We start from the raw sequence: 26,716 nt of genomic DNA, 5'->3' as shown, positions 1-26,716 counted from the left end.
CCAGCTCTCTCCTCCAGTATCCCATCATCCACTGAGCTCCAACTCACTCCTCCAGTATCCCATCATACACTGAGCCCCAACTCCCAGCTCACTCCTCCTATATCCCATCATCCACTGAGCCCCAACTTCCAGCTCACTCCTCCAGTATCCCCTCATCCCCTGAGCCCCAACTCATTCCTCCAGTATCCCATCATCCACTGAGCCCCAACTCACTCCTCCAGTATCCCATCATCCACTGAGCCCCAACTCCCAGCTCACTCCTATATCGCATCATCCACTGAGCCCCAACTTCCAGCTCACTCCTCCAGTATCCCATCATCCCCTGAGCCCCAACTCATTCCTCCAGTATCCCATCATCCACTGAGCCCCAACTCACTCCTCCAGTATCCCATCATCCACTGAGCCCCAACTCACTCCTCCAGTATCCCATCATCCACTGAGCCCCAACTCACTCCTCCAGTATCCCATCATACACTGAGCCCCAACTCCCAGCTCACTCCTCCAGTATCCCATCATCCACTGAGTCCCAGCTCACTCCTCCAGTATCCCATCATCCACTGAGCCCCAACTCCCAGCTCACTCCTCCAGTATCCCATCATCCACTGAGCCCCAACTCCCAGCTCACTCCTCCAGTATCCCATCAACCACTGAGCCCCAACTTCCAGCTCACTCCTCCAGTATCCCATAATCCACTGAGCCCCAACTTCCAGCTCACTCCTCCAGTATCCCATCATCCACTGAGCCCCAACTTCCAGCTCACTCCTCCAGTATCCCATCATCCACTGAGCCCCAAATCCCAGCTCACTCCTCCAATATCCCATCATCCACTGAGCCCCAACCCCCAGCTCACTCCTCCAGTATCCCATCATCCACTGAGCCCCAACCCCCAGCTCACTCCTCCAGTATCCCATCATCCACTGAGATCCCAACTCCCAGCTCACTCCTCCAATATCCCATCATCCACTGAGCCCCAGCTCACTCCTCCAGTATCCCAGAATGCATTCCCAGGAGGTTGATAATTATTAAATCCCAGTAAATTAAAAGTTTGACTGCCTTTGAGAATGCATTGCTCCAATGTCCCAGCATGCACTGTCTGCCTGACCAAGCCGGCCCCTCCAGAGGATTGCGGTGAGCGGCAGGTCCTCCGGATTCCCAGGATACCTCCTCCGGATTCCCAGGATACCCCGGGGTGTTAGACCTCCCCTATCCCAGAGTGCAGAGCGCTCAGAGCCCGGACTCCAGCTCCCGGTGGCGGACGGGTGTCCTCCGAGGTCCCAAGGTGCTCCGCGCGGGGGTCCAACTAATTCCCGGGACTACATGTCCCGGCAGGCTGCGGGCGGATGTGCGTCCTCCTGGATCCCAGGGTACACCGCGCTGCTGGTCCTCCGCTATCCCAGTAGGCTGCGCGGCCGGCCGCTCCGGGACTACATCTCCCGGCGGGCGGCGCGCGGGGAGGGTGTTTCCGGTCCGCTCGGGCCGCAGCCGGAGCCGCCGCCATGTCGCTGGTGGCCTACGGCAGCAGCAGCGGCAGCGAGGCCGGCGAGAGCGGCGGCGAGGAGGCGCCGGGAGGCCGCAGGAGGCCCCACAGCAGCCTGGGCCGCGCCCGCGGCAAGAGGCGCGGCGGCGGCGAACCGTCCAGATCCGGGTGCCCGAGATCCAGGTGGGGGAGGGGCTGGAGGAGGGGGGGGAGGGGCTGGGAGGAGGAGGGGGGAGGGGCTGGGAGGAGGGGGGGGGAGGGGCTGGGAGGAGGGGGGGAGGGGCTGGGAGGAGGGGGGGGAGGGGCTGGGAGGAGGGGGGGAGGGGCTGGGAGGAGGAGGGGGGAGGGGCTGGGAGGAGGAGGGGGAGGGGCTGGGAGGAGGGGGGGGAGGGGCTGGGAGGAGGGGGGGAGGGGCTGGAGGAGGGGGGGAGGGGCTGGGAGGAGGAGGGGGAGGGGCTGGGAGGAGGGGGGAGGGGCTGGGAGGGGGGGGAGGGGCTGGGAGGAGGGGGGAGGGGCTGGGAGGAGGAGGGGGAGGGGCTGGGAGGAGGAGGGGGGAGGGGCTGGGAGGAGGAGGGGGGAGGGGCTGGGAGGAGGAGGGGGGAGGGGCTGGGAGGAGGAGGGGGAGGGGCTGGGAGGAGGAGGGGGGAGGGCTGGGAGGAGGAGGGGGGAGGGGCTGGGAGGAGGAGGGGGGAGGGGCTGGGAGGAGGGGGGAGGGGCTGGGAGGAGGAGGGGGAGGGCTGGGAGGAGGAGGGGGGAGGGGCTGGGGGGAGGAGGGGGGGGGAGGGGCTGGGAGGAGGAGGGGGGGGAGGGGCTGGGGGGAGGGGCTGGGAGGAGGAGGGGGGAGGGGGCTGGGAGGAGGAGGGAGGAGGAGGGGGGGGAGGGGCTGGGGGGAGGAGGGGGAGGGGCTGGGAGGAGGAGGGGGGGAGGGGCTGGGAGGAGGGGGGGGGAGGGGCTGGGAGGAGGAGGGGGGAGGAGGAGGGGGGAGGGGCTGGGAGGAGGAGGGGGGAGGGGCTGGGAGGAGGAGGGGGGAGGGGCTGGGAGGAGGAGGGAGGAGGAGGGGGGGGAGGGGCTGGGGGGAGGAGGGGGGAGGGGCTGGGAGGAGGAGGGGGGGGAGGGGCTGGGAGGAGGGGGGGGAGGGGCTGGGAGGAGGAGGGGGGAGGAGGAGGGGGGAGGGCTGGGAGGAGGAGGGGGAGGGGCTGGGAGGGGGAGGGGGGAGGGGCTGGGAGGAGGAGGGGGGAGGGGCTGGGAGGAGGAGGGGGGAGGGGCTGGGAGGAGGAGGGGGGAGGGGCTGGGAGGAGGAGGGAGGAGGAGGGGGGAGGGGCTGGGAGGAGGAGGGGGAGGGGCTGGGAGGAGGAGGGGGAGGGGCTGGGAGGAGGAGGGGGGAGGAGGAGGGGGAGGGGCTGGGAGGAGGAGGGGGGAGGAGGAGGGGGAGGGGCTGGGAGGAGGAGGGGGGAGGAGGAGGGGAGGGGCTGGGAGGAGGAGGGGGAGGAGGAGGGGGGAGGGGCTGGGGGGAGGAGGAGGGGGGAGGGGCTGGGAGGAGGAGGGGGGAGGTGCTGGGAGGAGGTGGGGGGAGGTGCTGGGGGGAGGGGCTGGGAGGAGGAGGGGGGGAGGGGCTGGGAGGAGGGGGGGAGGGGCTGGGAGGAGGGGGGGAGGGGCTGGGAGGAGGGGGGGGAGGGGGGGAGGGGCTGGGAGGAGGGGGGGGAGGGGCTGGGAGGGGGGGGGGAGGGGCTGGGAGAAGGGGGGGGAGGGGCTGGGAGGAGGAGGGGGGAGGGGCTGGGAGGAGGAGGGGGGAGGGGCTGGGAGGAGGAGGGGGAGGGGCTGGGAGGAGGAGGGGGGAGGGGCTGGGAGGAGGAGGGGGGAGGGGCTGGGAGGAGGAGGGGGGAGGGGCTGGGAGGAGGAGGGGGGAGGGGCTGGGAGGAGGAGGGGGGAGGGGCTGGGAGGAGGAGGGGGGAGGGGCTGGGAGGAGGAGGGGGGAGGGGCTGGAGGAGGAGGGGGGAGGGGCTGGGAGGAGGAGGGGGGAGGGGCTGGGAGGAGGAGGGGGAGGGGCTGGGAGGAGGAGGGGGGAGGGGCTGGGAGGAGGGGGGGGGAGGAGGGGGGGGGAGGAGGGGGAGGAGGGGGGGGGAGGAGGGGGAGGGGCTGGGAGGAGGGGGGGAGGGGCTGGGAGGAGGGGGGGAGGGCTGGGAGGAGGGGGGGAGGGCTGGGAGGAGGGGGGGGAGGGGCTGGGAGGAGGGGGGGAGGGGCTGGGAGGAGGGGGGGAGGGGCTGGGAGGAGGGGGGAGGGGCTGGGAGGGGGAGGGGCTGGGAGGAGGAGGGGCTGGGAGGAGGAGGGGGGAGGGGCTGGGAGGAGGAGGGGGGAGGGGCCTGGGAGGAGGAGGGGGGAGGGGCTGGGAGGAGGAGGGGGGAGGGGCTGGGAGGAGGGGCCGGGAGGAGGAGGGGGAGGGGCCGGGAGGAGGGGGGAGGGGCCGGGAGGAGGGGGGAGGGGCCGGGAGGAGGGGGAGGGGCTGGGAGGAGGAGGGGGAGGGGCCGGTAGGAGGGGGGGAGGAGGAGGGGGGAGGGGCTGGGAGGAGGAGGGGGGAGGGGCCGGTAGGAGGGGGGGAGGAGGAGGAGGGAGGAGGAGGGGGAGGGGCTGGGAGGAGGGGCTGGGAGGAGGAGGGGGGAGGGGCTGGGAGGAGGGGGGGGGGGAGGGCCGGGAGGAGGAGGGGGGAGGGGCTAGGAGGGGGGAGGGGCTGGAAGGAGGAGGGGGAGGGGCTGGGAGGAGGAGGAGGGGGAGGAGGAGGGGGGGAGGGGCTGGGAGGAGGAGGGGGGAGGGGGAGGGGCTGGGAGGAGGAGGGGGAGGGGCTGGGAGGAGGGGGGAGGGGCCGGGAGGAGGGGCCGGTAGGAGGGGGGGGGAGGAGGAGGGGGGGCTGGGAGGAGGAGGGGGGAGGGGCCGGTAGGAGGGGGGGGGAGGAGGAGGGGGGGGGCTGGGAGGAGGAGGGGGGAGGGGCTGGGGCCGGGAGGAGGAGGGGGGGGGGCTGGGAGGAGGAGGGGGGAGGGGCTGGGTCCGGGAGGGGGGAGGGGCCGGGAGGAGGAGGGAGGGGCCGGGGGGAGGGGGAGGGGCTGGGAGGAGGAGGGGGGAGGGGCAGGGAGGAGGAGAGGGGGGGGCTGGGAGGAGTGGGAGGGGCTGGGAGGAGGAGGGGGCGGGCTGGGAGGAGGGGCTGGGAGGAGGAGGGGGGCGGGGCTGGGTGGAGGGGGGCGGGGCTGGGAGGAGGTGGGGGAGGGGTTGGGGCTGGGGGGAGAGGGGGTGGGGCTGGGAGAGGGGGGTGGGGCTGGGAGAGGGGGGTGGGGCTGGGAGAGGGGGGTGGGGGCTGGGAGAGGGGGGTGGGTCTGGGAGAGGGGGGTGGGTCTGGGAGAGGGGGGTGGGTCTGGGAGAGGGGGGTGGGACTGGGAGGAGGGGAGTGGGGCTGGGAGGAGGGGGGGGGCTGGGGGGGAGGGGGAAGAGCAGGGGGAGGGGCTGGGGAGGGGCTGGGAGGAGGGGGAGTGGGGCTGGGAGGAGGGGAGTGGGGCTGGGAGGAGGGGGGCGGCTGGGGGGGGAGAGGGAAGAGCAGGGGGGAGGGGCTGGGAGGAGGGGGAGGGGCTGGGAGGAGGGGGAGTGGGGCTGGGAGGAGGGGAGTGGGGCTGGGAGGAGGGGAGTGGGGCTGGGAGGAGGGGAGTGGGGCTGGGAGGAGGGGAGTGGGGCTGGGAGGAGGGGGCTGGGCTGGGAGGGGGGAGGGGAAGGGGCGGGGAGGAGGAGGGGGGAGGGGCCGGGAGGAGGAGGGGCCGGGAGGAGGGGGGGGGGAGGAGGAGGGGGGAGGGGCCGGGAGGAGGAGGAGGGGAGGGGCCGGGAGGAGGAGGGGGGAGGGGCTGGGGGGAGGGGGGAGGGGCTGGGGGGGGCTGGGAGGAGGAGGGGGGAGGGGCCGGGAGGAGGAGGGGCCGGGAGGAGGAGGGGGGAGGGGCTGGGAGGAGGGGGGAGGGCTGGGGGGAGGGGCTGGGAGGAGGGGGGGAGGGGCTGGGAGGAGGGGGGGCTGGGAGGAGGGGGAGGGGCCGGGAGGGGGAGGGGCTGGGAGGGGAGGAGGAGGGGGGAGGGGCAGGGAGGAGGAGAGGGGGGGGCTGGGAGGAGTGGGAGGGGCTGGGTGGGAGGGGGGCGGGGCTGGGAGGAGGTGGGGAGGGGTTGGGGCTGGGAGGAGGGGGGGTGGGGCTGGGGGGAGGGGCCGGGAGGAGGAGGGGGGAGGGGCCGGGAGGAGGAGGGGAGGGGCTGGGAGGAGGAGGGAGGGGCCGGGGGGAGGGGCTGGGAGGAGGGGGGGTCTGGAAGGAGGAGGGGGAGGGGCTGGAAGGGGGAGGGGCTGGGAGGGGGGAGGGGCTGGGAGGAGGAGGGGGGGAGGGCAGGGAGGAGGAGGGGGGAGGGGCAGGAGGAGGGAGGGGGGGCTGGGAGGAGTGGGAGGGGCTGGGAGGAGGAGGGGGGCGGGGCTGGGAGGAGGGGCTGGGTGGAGGGGGGCGGGGCTGGGAGGAGGTGGGGGAGGGGTTGGGGCTGGGGGAGAGGGGGGTGGGGCTGGGGGGAGGGGGGTGGGGCTGGAGAGGGGGTTGGGGCTGGGGGGAGAGGGGGGTGGGGCTGGGAGAGGGGGGTGGGGCTGGGAGAGGGGGTTGGGGCTGGGGGGAGAGGGGGGTGGGGCTGGGAGAGGGGGGTGGGGCTGGGAGAGGGGGGGTGGGGCTGGGAGAGGGGGGTGGGGCTGGGAGAGGGGGGTGGGGCTGGGAGAGGGGGGTGGGGCTGGGAGGAGGGGAGTGGGGCTGGGAGGGGAGTGGGGCTGGGAGGAGGGGGGGGCTGGGGGGGGAGGGGCTGGGAGGAGGGGGAGTGGGGCTGGGAGGAGGGGGGAGTGGGGCTGGGAGGAGGGGAGTGGGGCTGGGAGGAGGGGGCGGCTGGGGGGGAGGGGGAAGAGCAGGGGGTAGGGGCTGGGAGGAGGGGGAGTGGGGCTGGGAGGAGGGGAGTGGGGCTGGGAGGAGGGGGCGGGGCTGGGAGGAGGAGGGGGGAGGGGCTGGGAGGGGACAGGGGCGGGGAGGGAGGAGGGGGGAGGGGCCGGGAGGAGGAGGGGGGGGGCTGGGGGGGAGGGGGAAAGAGCAGGGGGGAGGGGCTGGGAGGAGGGCGAGTGGGGCTGGGAGGAGGGGGGCGGGGCTGGGAGGAGGAGGGGGGAGGGGCTGGGGGGGAGGGGGAAGAGCAGGGGGGAGGGGCTGGGAGGAGGGCGAGTGGGGCTGGGAGGAGGGGGGGGGAGTAGGGGGAGGGGCTGGGAGGAGGAGGGGGGAGGGGCTGGGTGGGGGAGGGGCCTTGCTTCTCAGCCTTGCTTCCAGCCGCAATCTTTTCCTTCCTTTGACTCTCCTCCCTCTTTGGTCTTTCAGTCTGACTCTGATGATGATGATGAACCAGTTCAGAAGAGAAGCAGCCAGGTGAGTGAGGCCTGTCACGCCAGGTGAGTGAGGCCTGTCACGCCAGGTGAGTGAGGCCTGTCACGCCAGGTGAGTGAGGCCTGTCACGCCGGGTGAGTGAGGCCTGTCACGCCGGGTGAGTGAGGCCTGTCACGCCAGGTGAGTGAGGCCTGTCACGCCAGGTGAGTGAGGCCTGTCACGCCGGGTGAGTGAGGCCTGTCACGCCGGGTGAGTGAGGCCTGTCACGCCGGGTGAGTGAGGCCTGTCACGCCGGGTGAGTGAGGCCTGTCACGCCGGGTGAGTGAGGCCTGTCACGCCGGGTGAGTGAGGCCTGTCACGCCAGGTGCAGGCTTTGGCCCCTCGTTTTCTCGATTGAAACTATTAATTTTGAACGCCGCCTCGATTAAATCTCCCCTTTAACCTTTACGCCGCTTCGAGGAAATCAATCCCAGCTTCTCCAGGTCTCTCTCTCTCCACATGCGACTGAAGTCCCATTCTGTGGCAAATCTCTTTCCGCATCCACTTTCCTAAAGGTGCGTGGTCTGGGAATCGGACACGATACTCCAGCTCGGGACATAATCGACAGAGCACCCTCCAAAACCGTGCACGGTAGTGCACCAAGCCAGATAACCTGCTCGCAACGTAACCTGCACCCGGGTGTGTCTGACATTTCTACTGTACTGTGCATTGAACAGGCCCGACACAACCAAAAAATAAACATTGTGGCTAAGTGTTGGACCCCAGAATGTCAGGTGATGAAGGATGGAACTGGACCCAATCTTTATGCACTTTCCTTGGCATTTATTTGCAGAGATGCACAGTACAAGCATGTACCTCCTAACCCACCAACTACCATTTCAGTCTCTTTAAAGGGCACAAGTGGATCCCCAGTTAATGCCCATCACTTGCATGGAATTAGTATACACTTGACATATAATTTACAGATTCCCTTCCCTTAAAATGTCAGTTAATACATCAAAATGTTAAAACAAATTCAACGAAAAACCTCCATATTCTGTGCAAGATGTTACATTGCAAGGTAGCCTCTTCTCTCGAACTCCTAACTGTTTCTGTACAAGCATGTCTTTTTGTAGAATGGTCCGATCGAGGATCCATCCATTCCAGTATATCTATCGTACTGAACATCGCTTTACGTATTCACTAAGTAGAATCCTCCAATCACTATCCCCCACAACACCTGATGTTTCTGCAGCCGAAGTACTACTTTTTCCCCCCCTATACATTTAAAGTGCCTAGTTCATTTCTTTCTGTCCGGTTAAGGGGCAATTCGACGTGGTCAATCCACCTGCCCTGCACATCTTTGGGTTGTGGGGGTGAGACCCACGCAGACACTGGGAGAATGTGCAAACTCCACACGGACAGTGTTCCGGGTCCTCGGTGCCGTGAGGCTAACACCCCTATATTAAACTCTCCAAGCCAAAGGGCAATGTTTCCACAATGTTTACCCAGGAGGCATGCTACAAAACTGGCTGTACGCAAATGCCCACCAGGAGGATTGGCATGAGAAGTATCGCTGGGAATGACTGCTTTCCTGGCCCCTGGGTCACCCAAGTACACATTTGCCCAGATTCAACTTGAACGTTTCGTTTTCCCCCAAAACAGTCTTGACTTTTGGGTGTCCCGTACAGTGCGCCATCAAATGTACCCGTCTGAGCCAGTGTCACATCTAGAGGCTATTTTAGGTTGTGTCAGAACCCTGCGGGAAGGGAGAGTTCACTTCGACCCTCTCTATAATATATTTAAATCTCCTGAATTGCATTCTGTCGTGCTGGCCTTCAACCTTCAATAGCCTTCAGTGCCCTCGCAACTTTCTTCAAGGACTGAGCTGTGATGGAAGCGAGTCTCTCCATTTTAGGCCTTCAAATGCACTGAACAAAATTGAACAAATTGTAGCAACTTCCAGTGGGGGCCGACCGTCACACAGCACAGAAGGCAATTTTCACCACAGTCGAATTGCTCGGGGACTACACTCTCCAATCATTTTGATGGAAAACACTTAAATGAAATAAACTGACGAACAATGGGTAGCTCATTATAGGGGGGGATACTGCCTGAAAGAAATGAGACTTAAATGAGGGAAGCACAGTGGTTAGCACTGTTGCTTCACAGCTCCAGGGTCCCAGGTTCGATTCCCCGCTGGGTCACTGTGTGAGGTTTGCACGTTCTCCCCGTGCCTGCGTGGGTTTCCACCGGGTTCCTCCCACAGTCCAAAGACGCGCAGGTTAGGTGGATTAGCCGTGCTAAATTGTCCCTCAGTGTCCCAAAATGTTAGGTGGGGTTACGGGGATAGGGCGGAGGTGTGGGCTTCGGTGGGGTGCTGTTTCCAAGGGCCAGTGCAGACTCAATGGGCCAAATGGCCTCCTTGTGCACTGTAAATTCCATGATGATAAAGAAAAAACATTAAACTTAAAAGGGTCGATAAAAGCCACCCCAGACCCTGGCTTTGATGGTGTCCGTGGACAGCGCAGGCTCCCTCTCCAGGGTCGCCCGACTGCAAATGCAGCCGCGGAAGAGGTCGGGTCTGACTCCCGCCAGCTCGGACAAGCTTGGCGAAGCCCAGGAGCAGTTCCGCGAGTTGTGCGGCATCTCGTCGATCACTTCGGAGGCCTCCTGCTGCGGCAGTCGCCATCGTGTTTTCAGACGCGATTCTGAACTCGTTCACTGGCAGATTTCCCTCCGTTATCAATCTCCCGGTATCGCAAGTCGGGAGATTGATAACGTCAGGATTTGTAACATAGTCTGTGACACATTTGTTTTCCCTCTCTGATTTTTAATCGCCTGCTGCCATTGTCGGACACTGATGAGAAAGGTGGTGTTTTATCAGGGAGCTATACGCCTGACCTAACTGGGCAAAGTGACAAACCGAAAACAAGTTGCACTTTTATATTCCCCAACCTTGAATTGATGCTGACTATTTAACCCAAGGCAATGTTTTGATCAATCTCGGCCACGTGCTGTTGGGAGGTGCAAGCTCTGTTCAGCACTGCACTGTTAACGGAGTCTACTACATAAACTACTTGGGACCTGTGAACAAAATCTGGATTTATCATCTTCATTTTGCTCTGGGTGACGTATCATTTTGAGGGTCCTGTCTGTCTTGAATGGGCGACCCCCTTACTCTTGAGGCTATAACCTTCTGGTCCCAGGCTCTGCCCCCTGGTCCCAGGCTCTGCCCCCTGGTCCCAGGCTCTGCCCCCTGGTCCCAGGCTCTGCCCCCTGGTCCCAGGCTCTGCCCCCTGGTCCCAGGCTCTGCCCCCTGGTCCCAGGCTCTGCCCCCTGGTCCCAGGCCCGGCCCCCTGGTCCCAGGCTCTGTCCCCCTGGTCCCAGGCTCTGTCCCCCTGGTCCCAGGCTCTGTCCCCTGGTCCGAGGCTCTCGCACAAGAGGGAGCAAACTCTCCACAGCTACCCTGTCAAGCCCCCTGAGAAACCGCGATGTCTCAATAAGGTTTCCCTCTCCCAGGACAGATCCATGGGCCTGCCCTTAACAATTTAAACCCTTGACCAGTCCAGCAAGGCCACAAATTAAATTGCCAAACCTTTCTGCAATATGCCTCAAGCCCGTGATATATCTGTTTTTCCAAAGTCAGCCAACATCTGGCCGTGCTTCATCGGCAGTTAGCAAATTGTTTTCCCGGCACATTTCAGCCAAGAACTTTAACGGAAGATCCAATCCCTTCGTCAGTGTCCAGCAGGCAGGCACCCAGCTCTCTGAACCCTTCAATCCAGCTTCTACAGCTGTCAGTATGCAACATTGCCACGGCTATACCTTTGAGAGGGACGTCACCGTCTTCACACATCCATTGCCACCTCACGGCGGCGCACGTGGTTCAGACTCCACGGGCAACCGAGGTTAATCGTATTCCCGAGCTTTTAAACTTCCTTTCTGCCCCTCTAACCCCCTCTTTCCCCGGCCATTAGGATTGAGGTTTTCTGTCTGTAGGATCTGTTTTTTAAGTAAACTCGATCCCCTGTGATCGTGTTCTGCGCCAGAACCAGTTGGCGAAGGGTAGAACTGGAGCCTATCTTTGCACCCTTACTTTAGTATTTATTTGCGGAGGTGCACATTACAAGCTTGCGGCTCTCAACCCGACAGTCGGCATTTTTTTTTTCCGTCCAAATTTGCAGCAAACGATTAAGACAAATAAATACAACGATAGCAATTAAATCCTGGAGGGTGATTGACCCGGTTTCATCGCCAGGGATTCGACGGGGAGGGTGTTCTGCAACATAGGCAGTTGAGCTGATTCATGGGGGTTGGGACTGTTTTTTGCGGCAGGTTCTGCTGAGATTGGCGTTATATTCAAATTCCCTTATTTCCGCATGTTTGTTGAGATAAGTAATTCATTGTTGTGACGCCTCTCTCTCTGTTTCTTGTTTGTTTTAGGGTTCAGGCTTGGGCACGGGTCTTTCTGCCCTCCTTCCACAGCCCAGGAACTTGACCCTGAAGGAGTCGAACCGCATCCTGCTACCCTACTCCTTCACCAAGGTGCAGAAGACTGGCGGGAAAGCAGCCGGCCCGCCCAAGGCCGCCTCGCGGGCCACCGTCACGACGACCCCCTCGCCGTCCGCCATCAAGGCCGCGTCAAAGAGCGCCGCCAAGCAGCTGGCCAAGCACATCATGAACGAGGAGGCGAGCGACGAGGAGGCCCCCGGCGAGGAAATCAGCTTCTTCTCCCTGTCCGACACGGAGAGGCCGCCGCCCAGCGCCAGGACTGACCTCTTTGCGGGCGGCCTGGTGGGGGAGAGCCCGCTGCCCTCCCTGCCCCAGGTGCCTGCCCCTGCCCCTGCCCTGGGAGTCCCCGGTGAGGCCGACGAACCCCCCGACCCCCTGAACCCCGCCGATGCCCCGCTGGAGTTCAACAGGAGCGTCTCGTCAGCGAGCGACGGCAGCTTCCCGACTGGGAGTGGCTCCCCTGCCAAGCCGGGGCCTGAGCTCGGTGGTCAGTACGTGGACTACACACCGGGGACGGAGCAGAGTGAATACTACCAGGTCAGTGCAAACTCTGTCAGCCTGTCTGGGGCCGGATATCAGAGGTAGCCCCAAGGTAGGCTGATCCTGGAGGGTCAGCGCTGAGGGAGCGCCGCACTGTCAGAGAGTCAGTACTGAGGGAGTGCCGCACTGTCAGAGGGTCAGTACTGAGGGAGCGCCGCACTGTCGGAAGGTCAGTACTGAGGGAGCTCCGCACTGTGGGACGGTCAGTACTGAGGGAGTCCCGCACTGTGGGAGGGTCAGTACTGAGGGAGCGCCGCACTGTCAGAGGGTCAGTACTGAGGGAGTCCCGCACTGTGGGAGGGTCAGCGCTGAGGGAGCGCCGCACTGTGGGAGGGTCAGTACTGAGGGAGCGCCGCACTGTCGGAAGGTGAGTACTGAGGGAGCTCCGCACTGTGGGAGGGTCAGTACTGAGGGAGTCCCGCACTGTGGGAGGGTCAGTACTGAGGGAGCGCCGCACTGTCAGAGGGTCAGTACTGAGGGAGCTCCGCACTGTGGGAGGGTCAGTACTGAGGGAGTCCCGCACTGTGGGAGGGTCAGTACTGAGGGAGCGCCGCACTGTCAGAGGGTCAGTACTGAGGGAGCTCCGCACTGTGGGAGGGTCAGTACTGAGGGAGTCCCGCACTGTGGGAGGGTCAGTACTGAGGGAGCGCCGCACTGTCAGAGGGTCAGTACTGAGGGAGCACCGCACTGTCAGAGGGTCAGTACTGAGGGAGTCCCGCACTGTGGGAGGGTCAGTATGAGGGAGTGCCGCACCGTGGGAGGATCAGTACTGAGGGAGCACCGCACTGTCAGAGGGTCAGTACTGAGGGAGTCCCGCACTGTGGGAGGGTCAGTATGAGGGAGTGCCGCACCGTGGGAGGGTCTGTACTGAGGGAGCTCCGCACTGTGGGAGGGTCAGTACTGAGGGAGCGCCGCACTGTGGGAGGGTCAGTACTGAGGGAGCGCCGCACTGTCGGAGGGTCAGTACTGAGGGAGCGCCGCACTGTGGGAGGGTTAGTACTGAGGGAGCGCCGCACTGTGGGAGGGTCAGCGCTGAGGGAGCGCCGCACTGTGGGAGGGTCAGTACTGAGGGAGCATCGCACTGTCATAGAGGGTCAGTACTGAGGGAGCGCCGCACTGTGGGAGGGTCAGTACTGAGGGAGCGCCGCACTGTCAGAGGGTCAGTACTGAGGGAGCACCGGACTGTCGGAGGGTCAGTACTGAGGGGGTGCCGCACTGTGGGAGGGTCAGTACTGAGGGAGTGCCGCACTGTCGGAGGGTCAGTACTGAGGGAGTGCCGCACTGTCAGAGGGTCAGTACTGAGGGAGCGCCGCACTGTCGGTGGGTCAGTACTGAGGGAGTGCCGCACTGTGGGAGGGTCAGTACTGAGGGAGTGCCGCACTGTCGGAGGGTCAGTACTGAGGGAGCGCCGCACTGTCGGAGGGTCAGTACTGAGGGAGTGCCGCACTGTCAAAGGGTCAGTACTGAGGGAGTGCCACACTGTCAGAGGGTCAGTACTGAGGGAGTGCTGCACTGTGGGAGGGTCAGTACTGAGGGAGCGCCGCACTGTGGGAGGGTCAGCGCTGAGGGAGCGCCGCACTGTGGGAGGGTCAGTACTGAGGGAGTGCCGCACTGTGGGAGGGTCAGTACTGAGGGAGCACCGCACTGTCAGAGGGTCAGTACTGAGGGAGTGCCGCACTGTCAGAGGGTCAGTACTGAGGGAGCACCGCACTGTGGGAGGGTCAGTACTGAGGGAGTTCCGCACTGTCGGAGGGTCAGTACTGAGGGAGCGCCGCACTGTCAGAGGGTCAGTACTGAGGGAGCACCGGACTGTCGGAGGGTCATTACTGAGGGAGTGCCGCACTGTCAGAGGGTCAGTACTGAGGGAGCACCGGACTGTCGGAGGGTCAGTACTGAGGGAGTGCCGCACTGTGGGAGGGTCAGTACTGAGGGAGTGCCGCACTGTCAGAGGGTCTGTACTGAGGGAGCGCCGCACTGTCGGTGGGTCAGTACTGAGGGAGTGCCGCACTGTGGGACGGTCAGTACTGAGGGAGCTCCGCACTGTCGGAGGGTCAGTACTGAGGGAGCTCCGCACTGTCGGAGGGTCAGTACTGAGGGAGCGCCGCACTGTGGGAGGGTCAGTACTGAGGGAGCGCCGCACTGTCGGAGGGTCAGTACTGAGGGAGCGCCGCACTGTGGGAGGGTCAGTACTGAGGGAGCGCCGCACTGTGGGAGGGTCAGCCCTGAGAGAGCGCCGCACTGTGGGAGGGTCAGTACTGAGGGAGTGCCGCATTGTGGGAGGGTCAGTACTGAGGGAGTGCCGCACTGTCAGAGGGTCAGTACTGAGGGAGTGCCGCACTGTCGGAGGGTCAGTACTGAGGGAGCGCCGCACTGTCAGAGGGTCAGTACTGAGGGAGCACCGGACTGTCGGAGGGTCAGTACCGAGGGAGTGCCACACTGTCAGAGGGTCAGTACTGAGGGAGCGCCGCACTGTCGGTGGGTCAGTACTGAGGGAGTGCCGCACTGTGGGAGGGTCAGTACTGAGGGAGTGCCGCACTGTCAGAGCGTCAGTACTGAGGGAGTGCCGCACTGTCAAAGGGTCAGTACTGAGGGAGTGCCGCACTGTCAGAGGGTCAGTACTGAGGGAGCGCCGCACTGTGGGAGGGTCAGTTCTGAGGGAGCACAGCACTGTCGGAGGGTCAGTACTGAGGGAGCGCCGCACTGTGTGATGGTCAGTACTGAGGGAGTGCCGCACTGTGGGAGGGTCAGTACTGAGGGAGCGCCGCACTGTCGGAGGGTCAGTACTGAGGGAGCGCCGCACTGTGGGAGGGTCAGTACTGAGGGAGTCCCGCACTGTGGGAGGGTCAGTACTGAGGGAGTGCCGCACTGTCGGAGGGTCAGTACTGAGGGAGCGCCGCACTGTCGGAGGGTCAGTACTGAGGGAGCGCCGCACTGTGGGATGGTCAGTACTGAGGGAGCTCCGCACTGTCGGAGGGTCAGTACTGAGGGAGCACCGGACTGTCGGAGGGTCAGTACTGAGGGAGTGCCGCACTGCGGGAGGGTCAGTACTGAGGGAGTGCCGCACTGTCAGAGGGTCAGTACTGAGGGAGCGCCGCACTGTCGGTGGGTCAGTACTGAGGGAGTGCCGCACTGTGGGAGGGTCAGTACTGAGGGAGTGCCGCACTGTCAGAGGGTCAGTACTGAGGGAGCGCCGCACTGTGGGAGGGTCAGTTCTGAGGGAGCACAGCACTGTCGGAGGGTCAGTACTGAGGGAGCGCCGCACTGTGGGACGGTCAGTACTGAGGGAGCTCCGCACTGTCGGAGGGTCAGTACTGAGGGAGCTCCGCACTGTCGGAGGGTCAGTACTGAGGGAGCGCCGCACTGTGGGAGGGTCAGTACTGAGGGAGCGCCGCACTGTCGGAGGGTCAGTACTGAGGGAGCGCCGCACTGTGGGAGGGTTAGTACTGAGGGAGCGCCGCACTGTGGGAGGGTCAGCGCTGAGGGAGCGCCGCACTGTGGGAGGGTCAGTACTGAGGGAGTGCCGCACTGTGGGAGGGTCAGTACTGAGGGAGCACCGCACTGTCAGAGGGTCAGTACTGAGGGAGTGCCGCACTGTCAGAGGGTCAGTACTGAGGGAGCACCGCACTGTGGGAGGGTCAGTACTGAGGGAGTGCCGCACTGTCGGAGGGTCAGTACTGAGGGAGCGCCGCACTGTCAGCGGGTCAGTACTGAGGGAGCACCGGACTGTCGGAGGGTCAGTACTGAGGGAGTGCCGCACAGTCGGAGGGTCAGTACTGAGGGAGCGCCGCACTGTCGGAGGGTCAGTACTGAGGGAGCACCGGACTGTCGGAGGGTCAGTACTGAGGGAGTGCCGCACTGCGGGAGGGTCAGTACTGAGGGAGTGCCGCACTGTCAGAGGGTCAGTACTGAGGGAGTGCCGCACTGTCAGAGGGTCAGTACTGAGGGAGCACCGCACTGTGGGAGGGTCAGTACTGAGGGAGTGCCGCACTGTCGGAGGGTCAGTACTGAGGGAGCGCCGCACTGTCAGCGGGTCAGTACTGAGGGAGCACCGGACTGTCGGAGGGTCAGTACTGAGGGAGTGCCGCACTGTCGGAGGGTCAGTACTGAGGGAGCGCCGCACTGTCGGAGGGTCAGTACTGAGGGAGCGCCGCACTGTGGGATGGTCAGTACTGAGGGAGCTCCGCACTGTCGGAGGGTCAGTACTGAGGGAGCACCGGACTGTCGGAGGGTCAGTACTGAGGGAGTGCCGCACTGCGGGAGGGTCAGTACTGAGGGAGTGCCGCACTGTCAGAGGGTCAGTACTGAGGGAGCGCCGCACTGTCGGTGGGTCAGTACTGAGGGATTGCCGCACTGTGGGAGGGTCAGTACTGAGGGAGTGCCGCACTGTCAGAGGGTCAGTACTGAGGGAGCGCCGCACTGTCAGAGGGTCAGTACTGAGGAAGTGCCGCACTGTCAAAGGGTCAGTACTGAGGGAGCGCCGCACTGTCGGAGGGTCAGTACTGAGGGAGCGCCGCACTGTGGGATGGTCAGTACTGAGGGAGTGCCGCACTGTGGGAGGGTCAGTATGAGGGAGTGCTGCAACGTGGGAGGGTCAGTACTGAGGGAGCGCCGCACTGTGGGACGGTCAGTACTGAGGGAGCTCCGCACTGTCGGAGGGTCAGTACTGAGGGAGCTCCGCACTGTCGGAGGGTCAGTACTGAGGGAGCGCCGCACTGTGGGACGGTCAGTACTGAGGGAGCTCCGCACTGTCGGAGGGTCAGTACTGAGGGAGTGCCGCACTGTCAGAGGGTCAGTACTGAGGGAGTGCCGCACTGTCAGAGGGTCAGTACTGAGGGAGCGCCGCACTGTCGGAGGGTCAGTACTGAGGGAGCGCCGCACTGTGGGAGGGTTAGTACTGAGGGAGCGCTGCACTGTGGGAGGGTCAGCGCTGAGGGAGCGCCGCACTGTGGGAGGGTCAGTACTGAGGGAGTGCCGCACTGTGGGAGGGTCAGTACTGAGGGAGCACCGCACTGTCAGAGGGTCAGTACTGAGGGAGTGCCGCACTGTCAGAGGGTCAGTACTGAGGGAGCACCGCACTGTGGGAGGGTCAGTACTGAGCGAGCGCCGCACTGTCGGAGGGTCAGTACTGAGGGAGCGCCGCACTGTCAGCGGGTCAGTACTGAGGGAGCACCGGACTGTCGGAGGGTCAGTACTGAGGGAGTGCCGCACTGTCGGAGGGTCAGTACTGAGGGAGCGCCGCACTGTCGGAGGGTCAGTACTGAGGGAGCGCCGCACTGTGGGATGGTCAGTACTGAGGGAGCTCCGCACTGTCGGAGGGTCAGTACTGAGGGAGCACCGGACTGTCGGAGGGTCAGTACTGAGGGAGTGCCGCACTGTCAGAGGGTCAGTACTGAGGGAGCGCCGCACTGTCGGTGGGTCAGTACTGAGGGAGTGCCGCACTGTGGGAGGGTCAGTACTGAGGGAGTGCCGCACTGTCAGAGGGTCAGTACTGAGGGAGCGCCGCACTGTGGGAGGGTCAGTTCTGAGGGAGCACAGCACTGTCGGAGGGTCAGTACTGAGGGAGCGCCGCACTGTGTGATGGTCAGTACTGAGGGAGTGCCGCACTGTCAGAGGGTCAGTACTGAGGGAGTGCCGCACTGTCAGAGGGTCAGTACTGAGGGAGCGCCGCACTGTCGGTGGGTCAGTACTGAGGGAGTGCCGCACTGTGGGAGGGTCAGTACTGAGGGAGTGCCGCACTGTCAGAGCGTCAGTACTGAGGGAGCGCCGCACTGTCAGAGGGTCAGTACTGAGGGAGTGCCGCACTGTCAAAGGGTCAGTACTGAGGGAGTGCCGCACTGTCAGAGGGTCAGTACTGAGGGAGCGCCGCACTGTGGGAGGGTCAGTTCTGAGGGAGCACAGCACTGTCGGAGGGTCAGTACTGAGGGAGCGCCGCACTGTGTGATGGTCAGTACTGAGGGAGTGCCGCACTGTGGGAGGGTCAGTACTGAGGGAGCGCCGCACTGTCGGAGGGTCAGTACTGAGGGAGCGCCGCACTGTGGGAGGGTCAGTACTGAGGGAGTCCCGCACTGTGGGAGGGTCAATATGAGGGAGTGCTGCAACGTGGGAGGGTCAGTACTGAGGGAGCGCCGCACTGTGGGACGGTCAGTACTGAGGGAGCTCCGCACTGTCGGAGGGTCAGTACTGAGGGAGCTCCGCACTGTCGGAGGGTCAGTACTGAGGGAGCGCCGCACTGTGGGAGGGTCAGTACTGAGGGAGCGCCGCACTGTCGGAGGGTCAGTACTGAGGGAGCGCCGCACTGTGGGAGGGTTAGTACTGAGGGAGCACTGCACTGTGGGAGGGTCAGCGCTGAGGGAGCGCCGCACTGTGGGAGGGTCAGTACTGAGGGAGTGCCGCACTGTGGGAGGGTCAGTACTGAGGGAGCACCGCACTGTCAGAGGGTCAGTACTGAGGGAGTGCCGCACTGTCAGAGGGTCAGTACTGAGGGAGCACCGCACTGTGGGAGGGTCAGTACTGAGGGAGTGCCGCACTGTCGGAGGGTCAGTACTGAGGGAGCGCCGCACTGTCAGCGGGTCAGTACTGAGGGAGCACCGGACTGTCGGAGGGTCAGTACTGAGGGAGTGCCGCACTGTCGGAGGGTCAGTACTGAGGGAGCGCCGCACTGTCGGAGGGTCAGTACTGAGGGAGCGCCGCACTGTGGGATGGTCAGTACTGAGGGAGCTCCGCACTGTCGGAGGGTCAGTACTGAGGGAGCACCGGACTGTCGGAGGGTCAGTACTGAGGGAGTGCCGCACTGCGGGAGGGTCAGTACTGAGGGAGTGCCGCACTGTCAGAGGGTCAGTACTGAGGGAGTGCCGCACTGTCAGAGGGTCAGTACTGAGGGAGCACCGCACTGTGGGAGGGTCAGTACTGAGGGAGTGCCGCACTGTCGGAGGGTCAGTACTGAGGGAGCGCCGCACTGTCAGCGGGTCAGTACTGAGGGAGCACCGGACTGTCGGAGGGTCAGTACTGAGGGAGTGCCGCACTGTCGGAGGGTCAGTACTGAGGGAGCGCCGCACTGTCGGAGGGTCAGTACTGAGGGAGCGCCGCACTGTGGGATGGTCAGTACTGAGGGAGCTCCGCACTGTCGGAGGGTCAGTACTGAGGGAGCACCGGACTGTCGGAGGGTCAGTACTGAGGGAGCGCCGCACTGCGGGAGGGTCAGTACTGAGGGAGTGCCGCACTGTCAGAGGGTCAGTACTGAGGGAGCGCCGCACTGTCAGAGGGTCAGTACTGAGGGAGCGCCGCACTGTCGGTGGGTCAGTACTGAGGGATTGCCGCACTGTGGGAGGGTCAGTACTGAGGGAGTGCCGCACTGTCAGAGGGTCAGTACTGAGGGAGCGCCGCACTGTCAGAGGGTCAGTACTGAGGAAGTGCCGCACTGTCAAAGGGTCAGTACTGAGGGAGCTCCGCACTGTCGGAGGGTCAGTACTGAGGGAGCGCCGCACTGTGGGATGGTCAGTACTGAGGGAGTGCCGCACTGTGGGAGGGTCAGTACTGAGGGAGCGCTGCACTGTCGGAGGGTCAGTACTGAGGGAGCGCCGCACTGTGGGAGGGTCAGTACTGAGGGAGCACCGCACAGTCAGAGGGTCAGTACTGAGGGAGTGCCGCACTGTGGGAGGGTCAGTACTGAGGGAGTCCCGCACTGTGGGAGGGTCAGTACTGAGGGAGCGCCGCACTGTCAGAGGGTCAGTACTGAGGGAGCACCGCACTGTCAGAGGGTCAGTACTGAGGGAGCACCGCACTGTGGGAGGGTCGGTACTGAGGGAGTGCCGCACTGTCAGAGGATCAGTACTGAGGGAGCACCGGACTGTCGGAGGGTCAGTACTGAGGGAGCGCTGCACTGTGGGAGGGTCAGTACTGAGGGAGCGCCGCACTGTCAGAGGGTCAGTACTGAAGGAGCGCCGCACTGTGGGAGGGTCAGTACTGAGGGAGCTCCGCACTGTGGGAGGGTCAGTACTGAGGGAGCGCCGCACTGTGGGAGGGTCAGTACTGAGGGAGCGCCGCACTGTGGAAGGGTCAGTACTGAGGGAGCGCCGCACTGTCGGAGGGTCAGTACTGAGGGAGTGCCGCACTGTGGGAGGGTCAGTACTGAGGGAGCGCCGCACTGTGGAAGGGTCAGTACTGAGGGAGCTCCGCACTGTCAGAGGGTCAGTACTGAGGGAGTGCCGCACTGTGGGAGGGTCAGTACTGAGGGAGCGCTGCACTGTGGGAGGGTCAGTACTGAGGGAACGCCGCACTGTGGGAGGGTCAGTACTGAGGGAGCAGTGTCAGTGACCTGGGGCTCAATATTTATCCCTCATAGCACTGAATAAACACTTGACCTGGGTTGTTATAATGTTGGTGTGTACGGGAGGCTGCTGTGAGCAAATTGAGTCTCCTTCGATAGGGGGCCAGAGCAAAGGGGCAGAACCTCCCCTCATCCTGTGATAGGCGGACAAAACAGGCCCAGGAAGGTGCAGAGCAGAATGGGTTATATTCCGGGGCAGGCAGCCCTGCGTTGCTAAGTGCCGACGGGAAACGATGTGTGTGTGCCTGTCACTGTGTATGCAAAGGTTTACCCCCCCCCCCCACACGCAGACACGGGGAGAATATGCAAATCCCACACGGTCCGTGACCCAGAACCGGGATCGAACCCGGGACCTCGGCGCCGTGAGGTGGCAGCGCTAACCTGGGGGGGTCACAATTATTGACAATATATATTAATAACTTGGACAAGGGAAGTGAATGCACTATTGCCAAGTTTGAGGATGATACAAAAGAGTCGACCGAGGGATATAGACGGGTTGGGTGAGTGGGCAAAAACTTGGCAGATGGTTTATAATGTCGGCAACATGTATAACTAATGCACTTTGGTAGGAAGAATAAAGAAGCTGGGTATTATTGAAATGGAGAGAGATTGCGAAAAGTTGCAGTTCAGCGAGTTGCCATCGTTGAGCATAAAACACAAAGTTAGCAACGCAATTTCAGCGGGTCATCGCGAAGAGGCACATGGCCTTTATTTCCACAGGAATGGAATATAAAGATTGGGGAGTCTTGCTAAATCTATACTAGTTAGACAGCACCTGGAATACTGTGAACAGTTCTGGTCTCCTTTTTGAAGGAAAGATATACCGGCATTGGAGGCTGTCCAGGGAAGGTTGACTGGGGTTGATCCCGGGTATGGAGCAGTTTTCGGATGAGGAGAGGTTGAGTATGCCGGGGCCTGTACTCACTGGAGGTTAGAAGAATGAGAGGCGTCCTTATTGAGACGTATCGGATTCTCAGGGGCTTTGACAGGGTCGATGCTGCAAGGTTGTTTCCCCTTGTAGGAGAGTCTGGGACTAGAGGGCAGAATCTCAGAGTCAGGGGGCCGCCCATTTCAGACAGAGATGAGGAGGAATTTCTTCTCTCGGAGGGGAGTAAATCTGTGGAGCAGAGAGCTGGAGAGGCTGGGTCGGAAAGTATGTTCAAGGCTGAGAGAGAGACAGATCTTTAATCAGTGAGGGAGCCGAGGGTTAAGTGGATGAGGCGGGAAAGGGGAGTTGATATCAGATCACTCATGATCTCATTGAATTGCAAAGCGGACTCGAATGGCCGAATTCTGGTCCTCCGATATCGCTCTCCAGTGACCCTCGGCTGGCAAGTTCACAGGTGACCATTCGGTGAGAGCAGGGTCCGACCGGGGTCACTCCTCTTCCTCGGGAGCACCAGACACTCCACTTGAGGTCAAAGATGGAGTTATTGCTTGATCCCGCAATACACCAGGTGTAGGTGTGTTCAGGAGGCAAGCTAAAGTTACAGGCAGAGTTACATTCCCTGCAGCGGAAACTCGCTTTTCGAATGACCCAGCAAAATTTCACGCTTTGCAACATTTACTGTAACAAATGACCAAAAACACTCTTGACTAAGCACTATTTTCTTTTGCAGGCATCTTCAAAGTTCCCCTTTTTGTTTATCGCACCCATCACACACTTCACAAAATTCAGTCTTCTCCCAAATGGTCCACAGTTGTTTCTAACTTCCTTAGATGACCGCAGGATCGGTCTCTTTGACGAGAGACCGATTCCCACTCCCCATCTCGGCATCCTGCGGTGCTAGCCAGCGAAGCCAAACAGCCACTTCTCTCTGCTGACCGCACAAAAGCTGCTGTCGGCCCGTGATTTTCTTGACTCGTAGGGAAGCCTGTTACCTGATCGTAAAAATGGCCTCCTGCGCCCTCTTTCGCCATGACAACGTGACTCACATGAACCTTGGCATCCATGTTAGAAGTGCCTATTCTTGGCGCTAACTCTCTTTCATCTTAGCGGTCACTTTACAGCAAACTGTATACAGCTTGGTACCAACGACACCTTTCTGGGACTTTGGGAAGACTCTTGAGGCTACCAGTTATAAACTCGCCGACTGCTGCCGGCATCTTGAAGTTAAAATGTCTTTCACCTTCTCAGTAAAACAATCGAAGCCCTCCATTGATGTCTAATAAACACCCAGGCTTACTATCAGGCAGCCTGTGGAACAGGTCACCTAACCCCCTTCACCTTTACAGTGAGAAGTCTTACAACACCAGGTTAAAGTCCAACAGGTTTGTTTCGATGTCACTAGCTTTGGGAGCGCTGCTCCTTCCTCAGGTGAATGAAGAGGTCTGTTCCAGAAACATTTATATAGACAAAGTAAGATGCAAGACGATACTTTGAATGCGAGCATTTGCACGTAATTTGAGTCTTTACAGATCCAGAGATGGGGTAACCCCATGTTAAAGAGGTGTGAATTGTACCAAGCCAGGACAGTTGGTAGGATTTCGCAGGCCAGATGGTGGGGGATGAATGTAATGCGACACGAATCCCAGGTCCCGGTTGAGGCCGCACTCATGTGTGCGGAACTTGGCTATAAGTTTCTGCTCGGCGATTCTGCGTTGTCGCGGGTCCTGAAGGCCGCCTTGGAGAACGCTTACCCGGAGATCAGAGGCTGAATGCCCTTGACTGCTGAAGTGTTCCCCGACTGGAAGGGGGCATTCCTGCCTGGCGATTGTCGTGCGACATCCTTTAATCCGTTGTCGTAGAGTCTGCCTGGTCTCGCCAATGTACCACGCTTCGGGACATCCTTTCCTGCAGCGTATGAGGTAGACAACGGTGGCCGAGTCGCACGAGTACGTACCGCGTACCTGGTGGGCGGTGTTCTCGCGTGAAATAGTGGTATCCATGTCGATGATCTGGCAGAGATGGCCATGGCAGGGTTGTGTGGTGTCGTGGTCGCTACCAAATTTCCTGACTCGAGACAATTCACACCTCTTTAACCTGGGGTTACCCCATCTCTGGATCTGTAAGATTTAATCACCTGCTAATGCTCACATTCCAAACATTGTTTGGCATCTTTAAATTTGTCTATATGTACGTTTCTGGAACCTACCTCTTCATTCACCCGAGGAAGGAGCAGCGCTCCGAAAGCTAGTGATTCGAACAAACCTGTTGGACTTCAACCTGTGTTGTAAGACTTCTTACTGTGCTCACCCCAGTCCAACGCCGGCATCTCTACAAATTTACAGCTGAGTCCCTAGGTATAGTAATCTCTGAAACCTCATTATTGTCGTCGCAGCACAGTGGATACCGGCTTCCTTTGGCTACGAGTAATGCTGTCCGTTTGCTGTTTATATTGCGACGGTACTGATCGGTGTCCCTTTGTCGTTACAGGATTATTACAGCAATTACTACCAGGAGCCAGACCCTGCCCTGGCACCAGCACCAGAGGACGAACTCAACACGTTCATGAACGATGAAGCAGTAAGTGTGGAAAGAGGCGATTGGGGAGGGCTTTGGGCAGGGCAGTGTGGGAGGAACCTGGATTGTCCGTGAGAACATTCCACACTGGCACGATGAGGACTAGCCGCGAAGACGGGGGGGTGGGGGGGAACCCTGTCGGGGAGGGAACGGGCCGAATGGCCTGAGCTGTAATAACTGATCACCGAACCCGACCGCGAAGATAAACGGGAGGTGCACGTTCTGACACGTACTGCCTCGGGATTGTCGCTGGTAGACGGCAGCCGGGGGGTGGGGGGACAAAACAGGTCGCTCATTCACGGCTCTGCCTTTTGGAGTGGGAGAAGAAGGGGGGGCTTCAAGATGAGCGACGCAGAAGCGCAGGCCCTGCCGACGACGGGAATCTGGGATGGGTAAACGTTGGGGAGCGTGCAAGCGGGTCAGGCAGAGAGCCGAGAGGTGAACGCTGCAGCGCGCACACAGTTCACGTTGCCCCCCCCCCCGCCCTTCCCCCAAAACCTCCCTTCAGCAGGGCTGACGCCACGGAGGGGTCAGAACGGCACTGGGGATTGGAGCCTGTCTCCAGCATCAGGGGGGGCCAGGAAAAGGGAGGTTCTGCTCCGAGCGCAGCGACATTTCAGCTAAGTTGTGAACGAAAAGTGAGTGTGATTAATTGGAGCGATTCCACTTTTCGTGGCGGATAGCTGAGTTACACTGAATGGGAGGGGTGGGTGGGGGGGGTTCGGGGAGCTGGATAAACATATGAGAGAGCGGAATAGAGCAGTAGTTTGCATTTGTTCATTATCACGTGTACCGAGGTACAGTGAAAAGTATTCTTCTTCGAGCAGCTCAAACAGCATTTAGTACATGGAAATAAAAGAAAATACATAATTGGACAACACAAGGTAACTACATAGACACCGGCATCGGGTGAAGTACACGGGGGTGTAGTGTTAATGACGTCAGACCATAAGAGGGTCATTTAGGAGCCTGGTGGCAGCGGGGACGTAGCTGTTTTTGAGTCTGTTCGTGCGTGTTCTCAGACTTCTGTATCTCCTGCCCGATGGAAGAAGTTGGAAGAGTGAGTAAGCCGGGTGGGAGGGATCTTTGATTATACTGCCCGCTTTCCCCAGGCAGCGGGAGGTGTAGATGGAGTCAATGGATGGGAGGCAGGTTCGTGTGATGGACTGGGCGGTGTTCACGACTCTCTGAAGTTTCTTGCGGTCCTGGGCCGAGCAGTTGCCATACCAGGCTGTGATGCAGCCTGATAGGATGCTTTCTATGGTGCATCTGTAAAAGTTGGTAAGAGTCAATGTGGACATGCTGAATTTCCTTAGTTTCCTGAGGAAGTATAGGCGCTGTTGTGCTTTCTTGGTGGTAGTGTCGACGTGGGTGGACCAGGACAGATTGTAGGTGATGTGCACACCCAGGACTGGAGTTATTCGCACGTGAAGCAGGGGCGAGGGGAGTGAGGTGCTGGTCACTCACATCATTGGCTGTGAGAGCCGAGGGCTCCCTTTGCGCCCAATTGAAGTGTAGATACTTATCTTGTGTTTGCGTTTGACGTTGATGACGGTTCTATTAACATATCTACGATTAAACATTTTCTATCACTTGGTGCTAAATATTCGGTGTGTGTTGAGTGCATTTGATCTTCACAGGGCCATGATTGGTGAACAAACCCAATTTCAATCTCACGGACCACCCACTGAGGGGGAGGGACAGACATGCGGTCCACTCGACCGCCTCACTAAGGGGCAATTTAGCACTGCCAATCCACTCAACCTGCACATCTTTGGACACTAAGGGACAATTTAGCACGGCCAATCCACCTAACCTGCACATCTTTGGACACTAAGGGACAATTTAGCACGGCCAATCCACCTAACCTGCACATCTTTGGAAACGAAGGGACAATTTAGCACGGCCAATCCACCCAACCTGCACATCTTTGGACACTAAGGGACAATTTAGCTCGGCCAATCCACCTAACCTGCACATCTTTGGACACGAAGGGACAATTTAGCACGGCCAATCCACCCAACCTGCACATCTTTGGACACTAAGGGACAATTTAGCACGGCCAATCCACCTAACCTGCACATCTTTGGACACTAAGGGACAATTTAGCACGGCTAATCCACCTAACCTGCACATCTTTGGACACTAAGGGACAATTTAGCACGGCCAATCCACCTAACCTGCACATCTTTGGACACTAAGGGACAATTTAGCACGGCCAATCCACCCAACCTGCACATCTTTGGACACTAAGGGACAATTTAGCACGGCCAATCCACCCAACCTGCACATCTTTGGACACTAAGTGACAATTTAGCACGGCCAATCCACCTAACCTGCACATCTTTGGACACTAAGGGACAATTTAGCACGGCCAATCCACCCAACCTGCACATCTTTGGACACTAAGGGACAATTTAGCACGGCCAATCCACCTAACCTGCACATCTTTGGACACTAAGTGACAATTTAGCACTGCCAATCCACCTAACCTGCACATCTTTGGACACTAAGGGACAATTTAGCACGGCCAATCCACCCAACCTGCACATCTTTGGACACTAAGTGACAATTTAGCACGGCCAATCCACCTAACCTGCACATCTTTGGACTGTGGGAGGAAAGCTGAGCCCCCGGGGAGAACGTGCAGACTCCGCACAGATCGCGATCCGAGGCCGGAACCGAATCCGGGTCTCTGGCGTTGTGAGGCAGAGGTGCTAACCCACTGTGGCAGGTTCTCGTTTGTGCCCCCCACCCCCCTCCCCGGCCACTTCTCCTCCCCCCTCTCCCCGGGACGAACGGCGCGTGCGGCTTTGCGTTTCTCTGTGAGATGGTGCGAGTCATCGCCCTGCGTCTCTTTGCAGTTCAAGAGGCTCCAGGGGAAGAGGAACCGCGGCAAGGAAGAAGTGAGTTTTGTGGAGATCAAAGGAGATGATCAGCTGAGTGGATCACAGCAGTGGCTCATCAAATCTCTGTCTGAGGAGAAAGACATGAAATCGTTCAGCAAG

At 61.4% G+C, this 26,716-nt stretch overlaps 1 protein-coding gene across 1 annotated transcript; it reads left to right on the top strand.

The window, feature by feature from the left end:
* Positions 1 to 1,453: 1,453 nt before the first annotated feature.
* On the top strand, positions 1,454 to 26,716 carry prcc (proline rich mitotic checkpoint control factor; the record flags this gene model as incomplete). The annotated part of the gene is given in 6 exon segments (XM_072494734.1): positions 1,454 to 1,629; positions 1,632 to 1,660; positions 6,880 to 6,927; positions 11,311 to 11,916; positions 23,622 to 23,711; positions 26,573 to 26,716. Coding segments are annotated over 6 exon segments (1,050 nt in total), but the record flags the coding sequence as incomplete, so codon positions are not given.

The sequence above is a fragment of the Scyliorhinus torazame genome, unplaced genomic scaffold, assembly GCF_047496885.1.
Source record: "Scyliorhinus torazame isolate Kashiwa2021f unplaced genomic scaffold, sScyTor2.1 scaffold_931, whole genome shotgun sequence".
Lineage (NCBI taxonomy): Eukaryota > Metazoa > Chordata > Chondrichthyes > Carcharhiniformes > Scyliorhinidae > Scyliorhinus > Scyliorhinus torazame.
The sequence above is the reverse complement of the archived record's forward strand: the minus strand, read 5'-3'. Positions and strand labels throughout refer to the sequence as shown.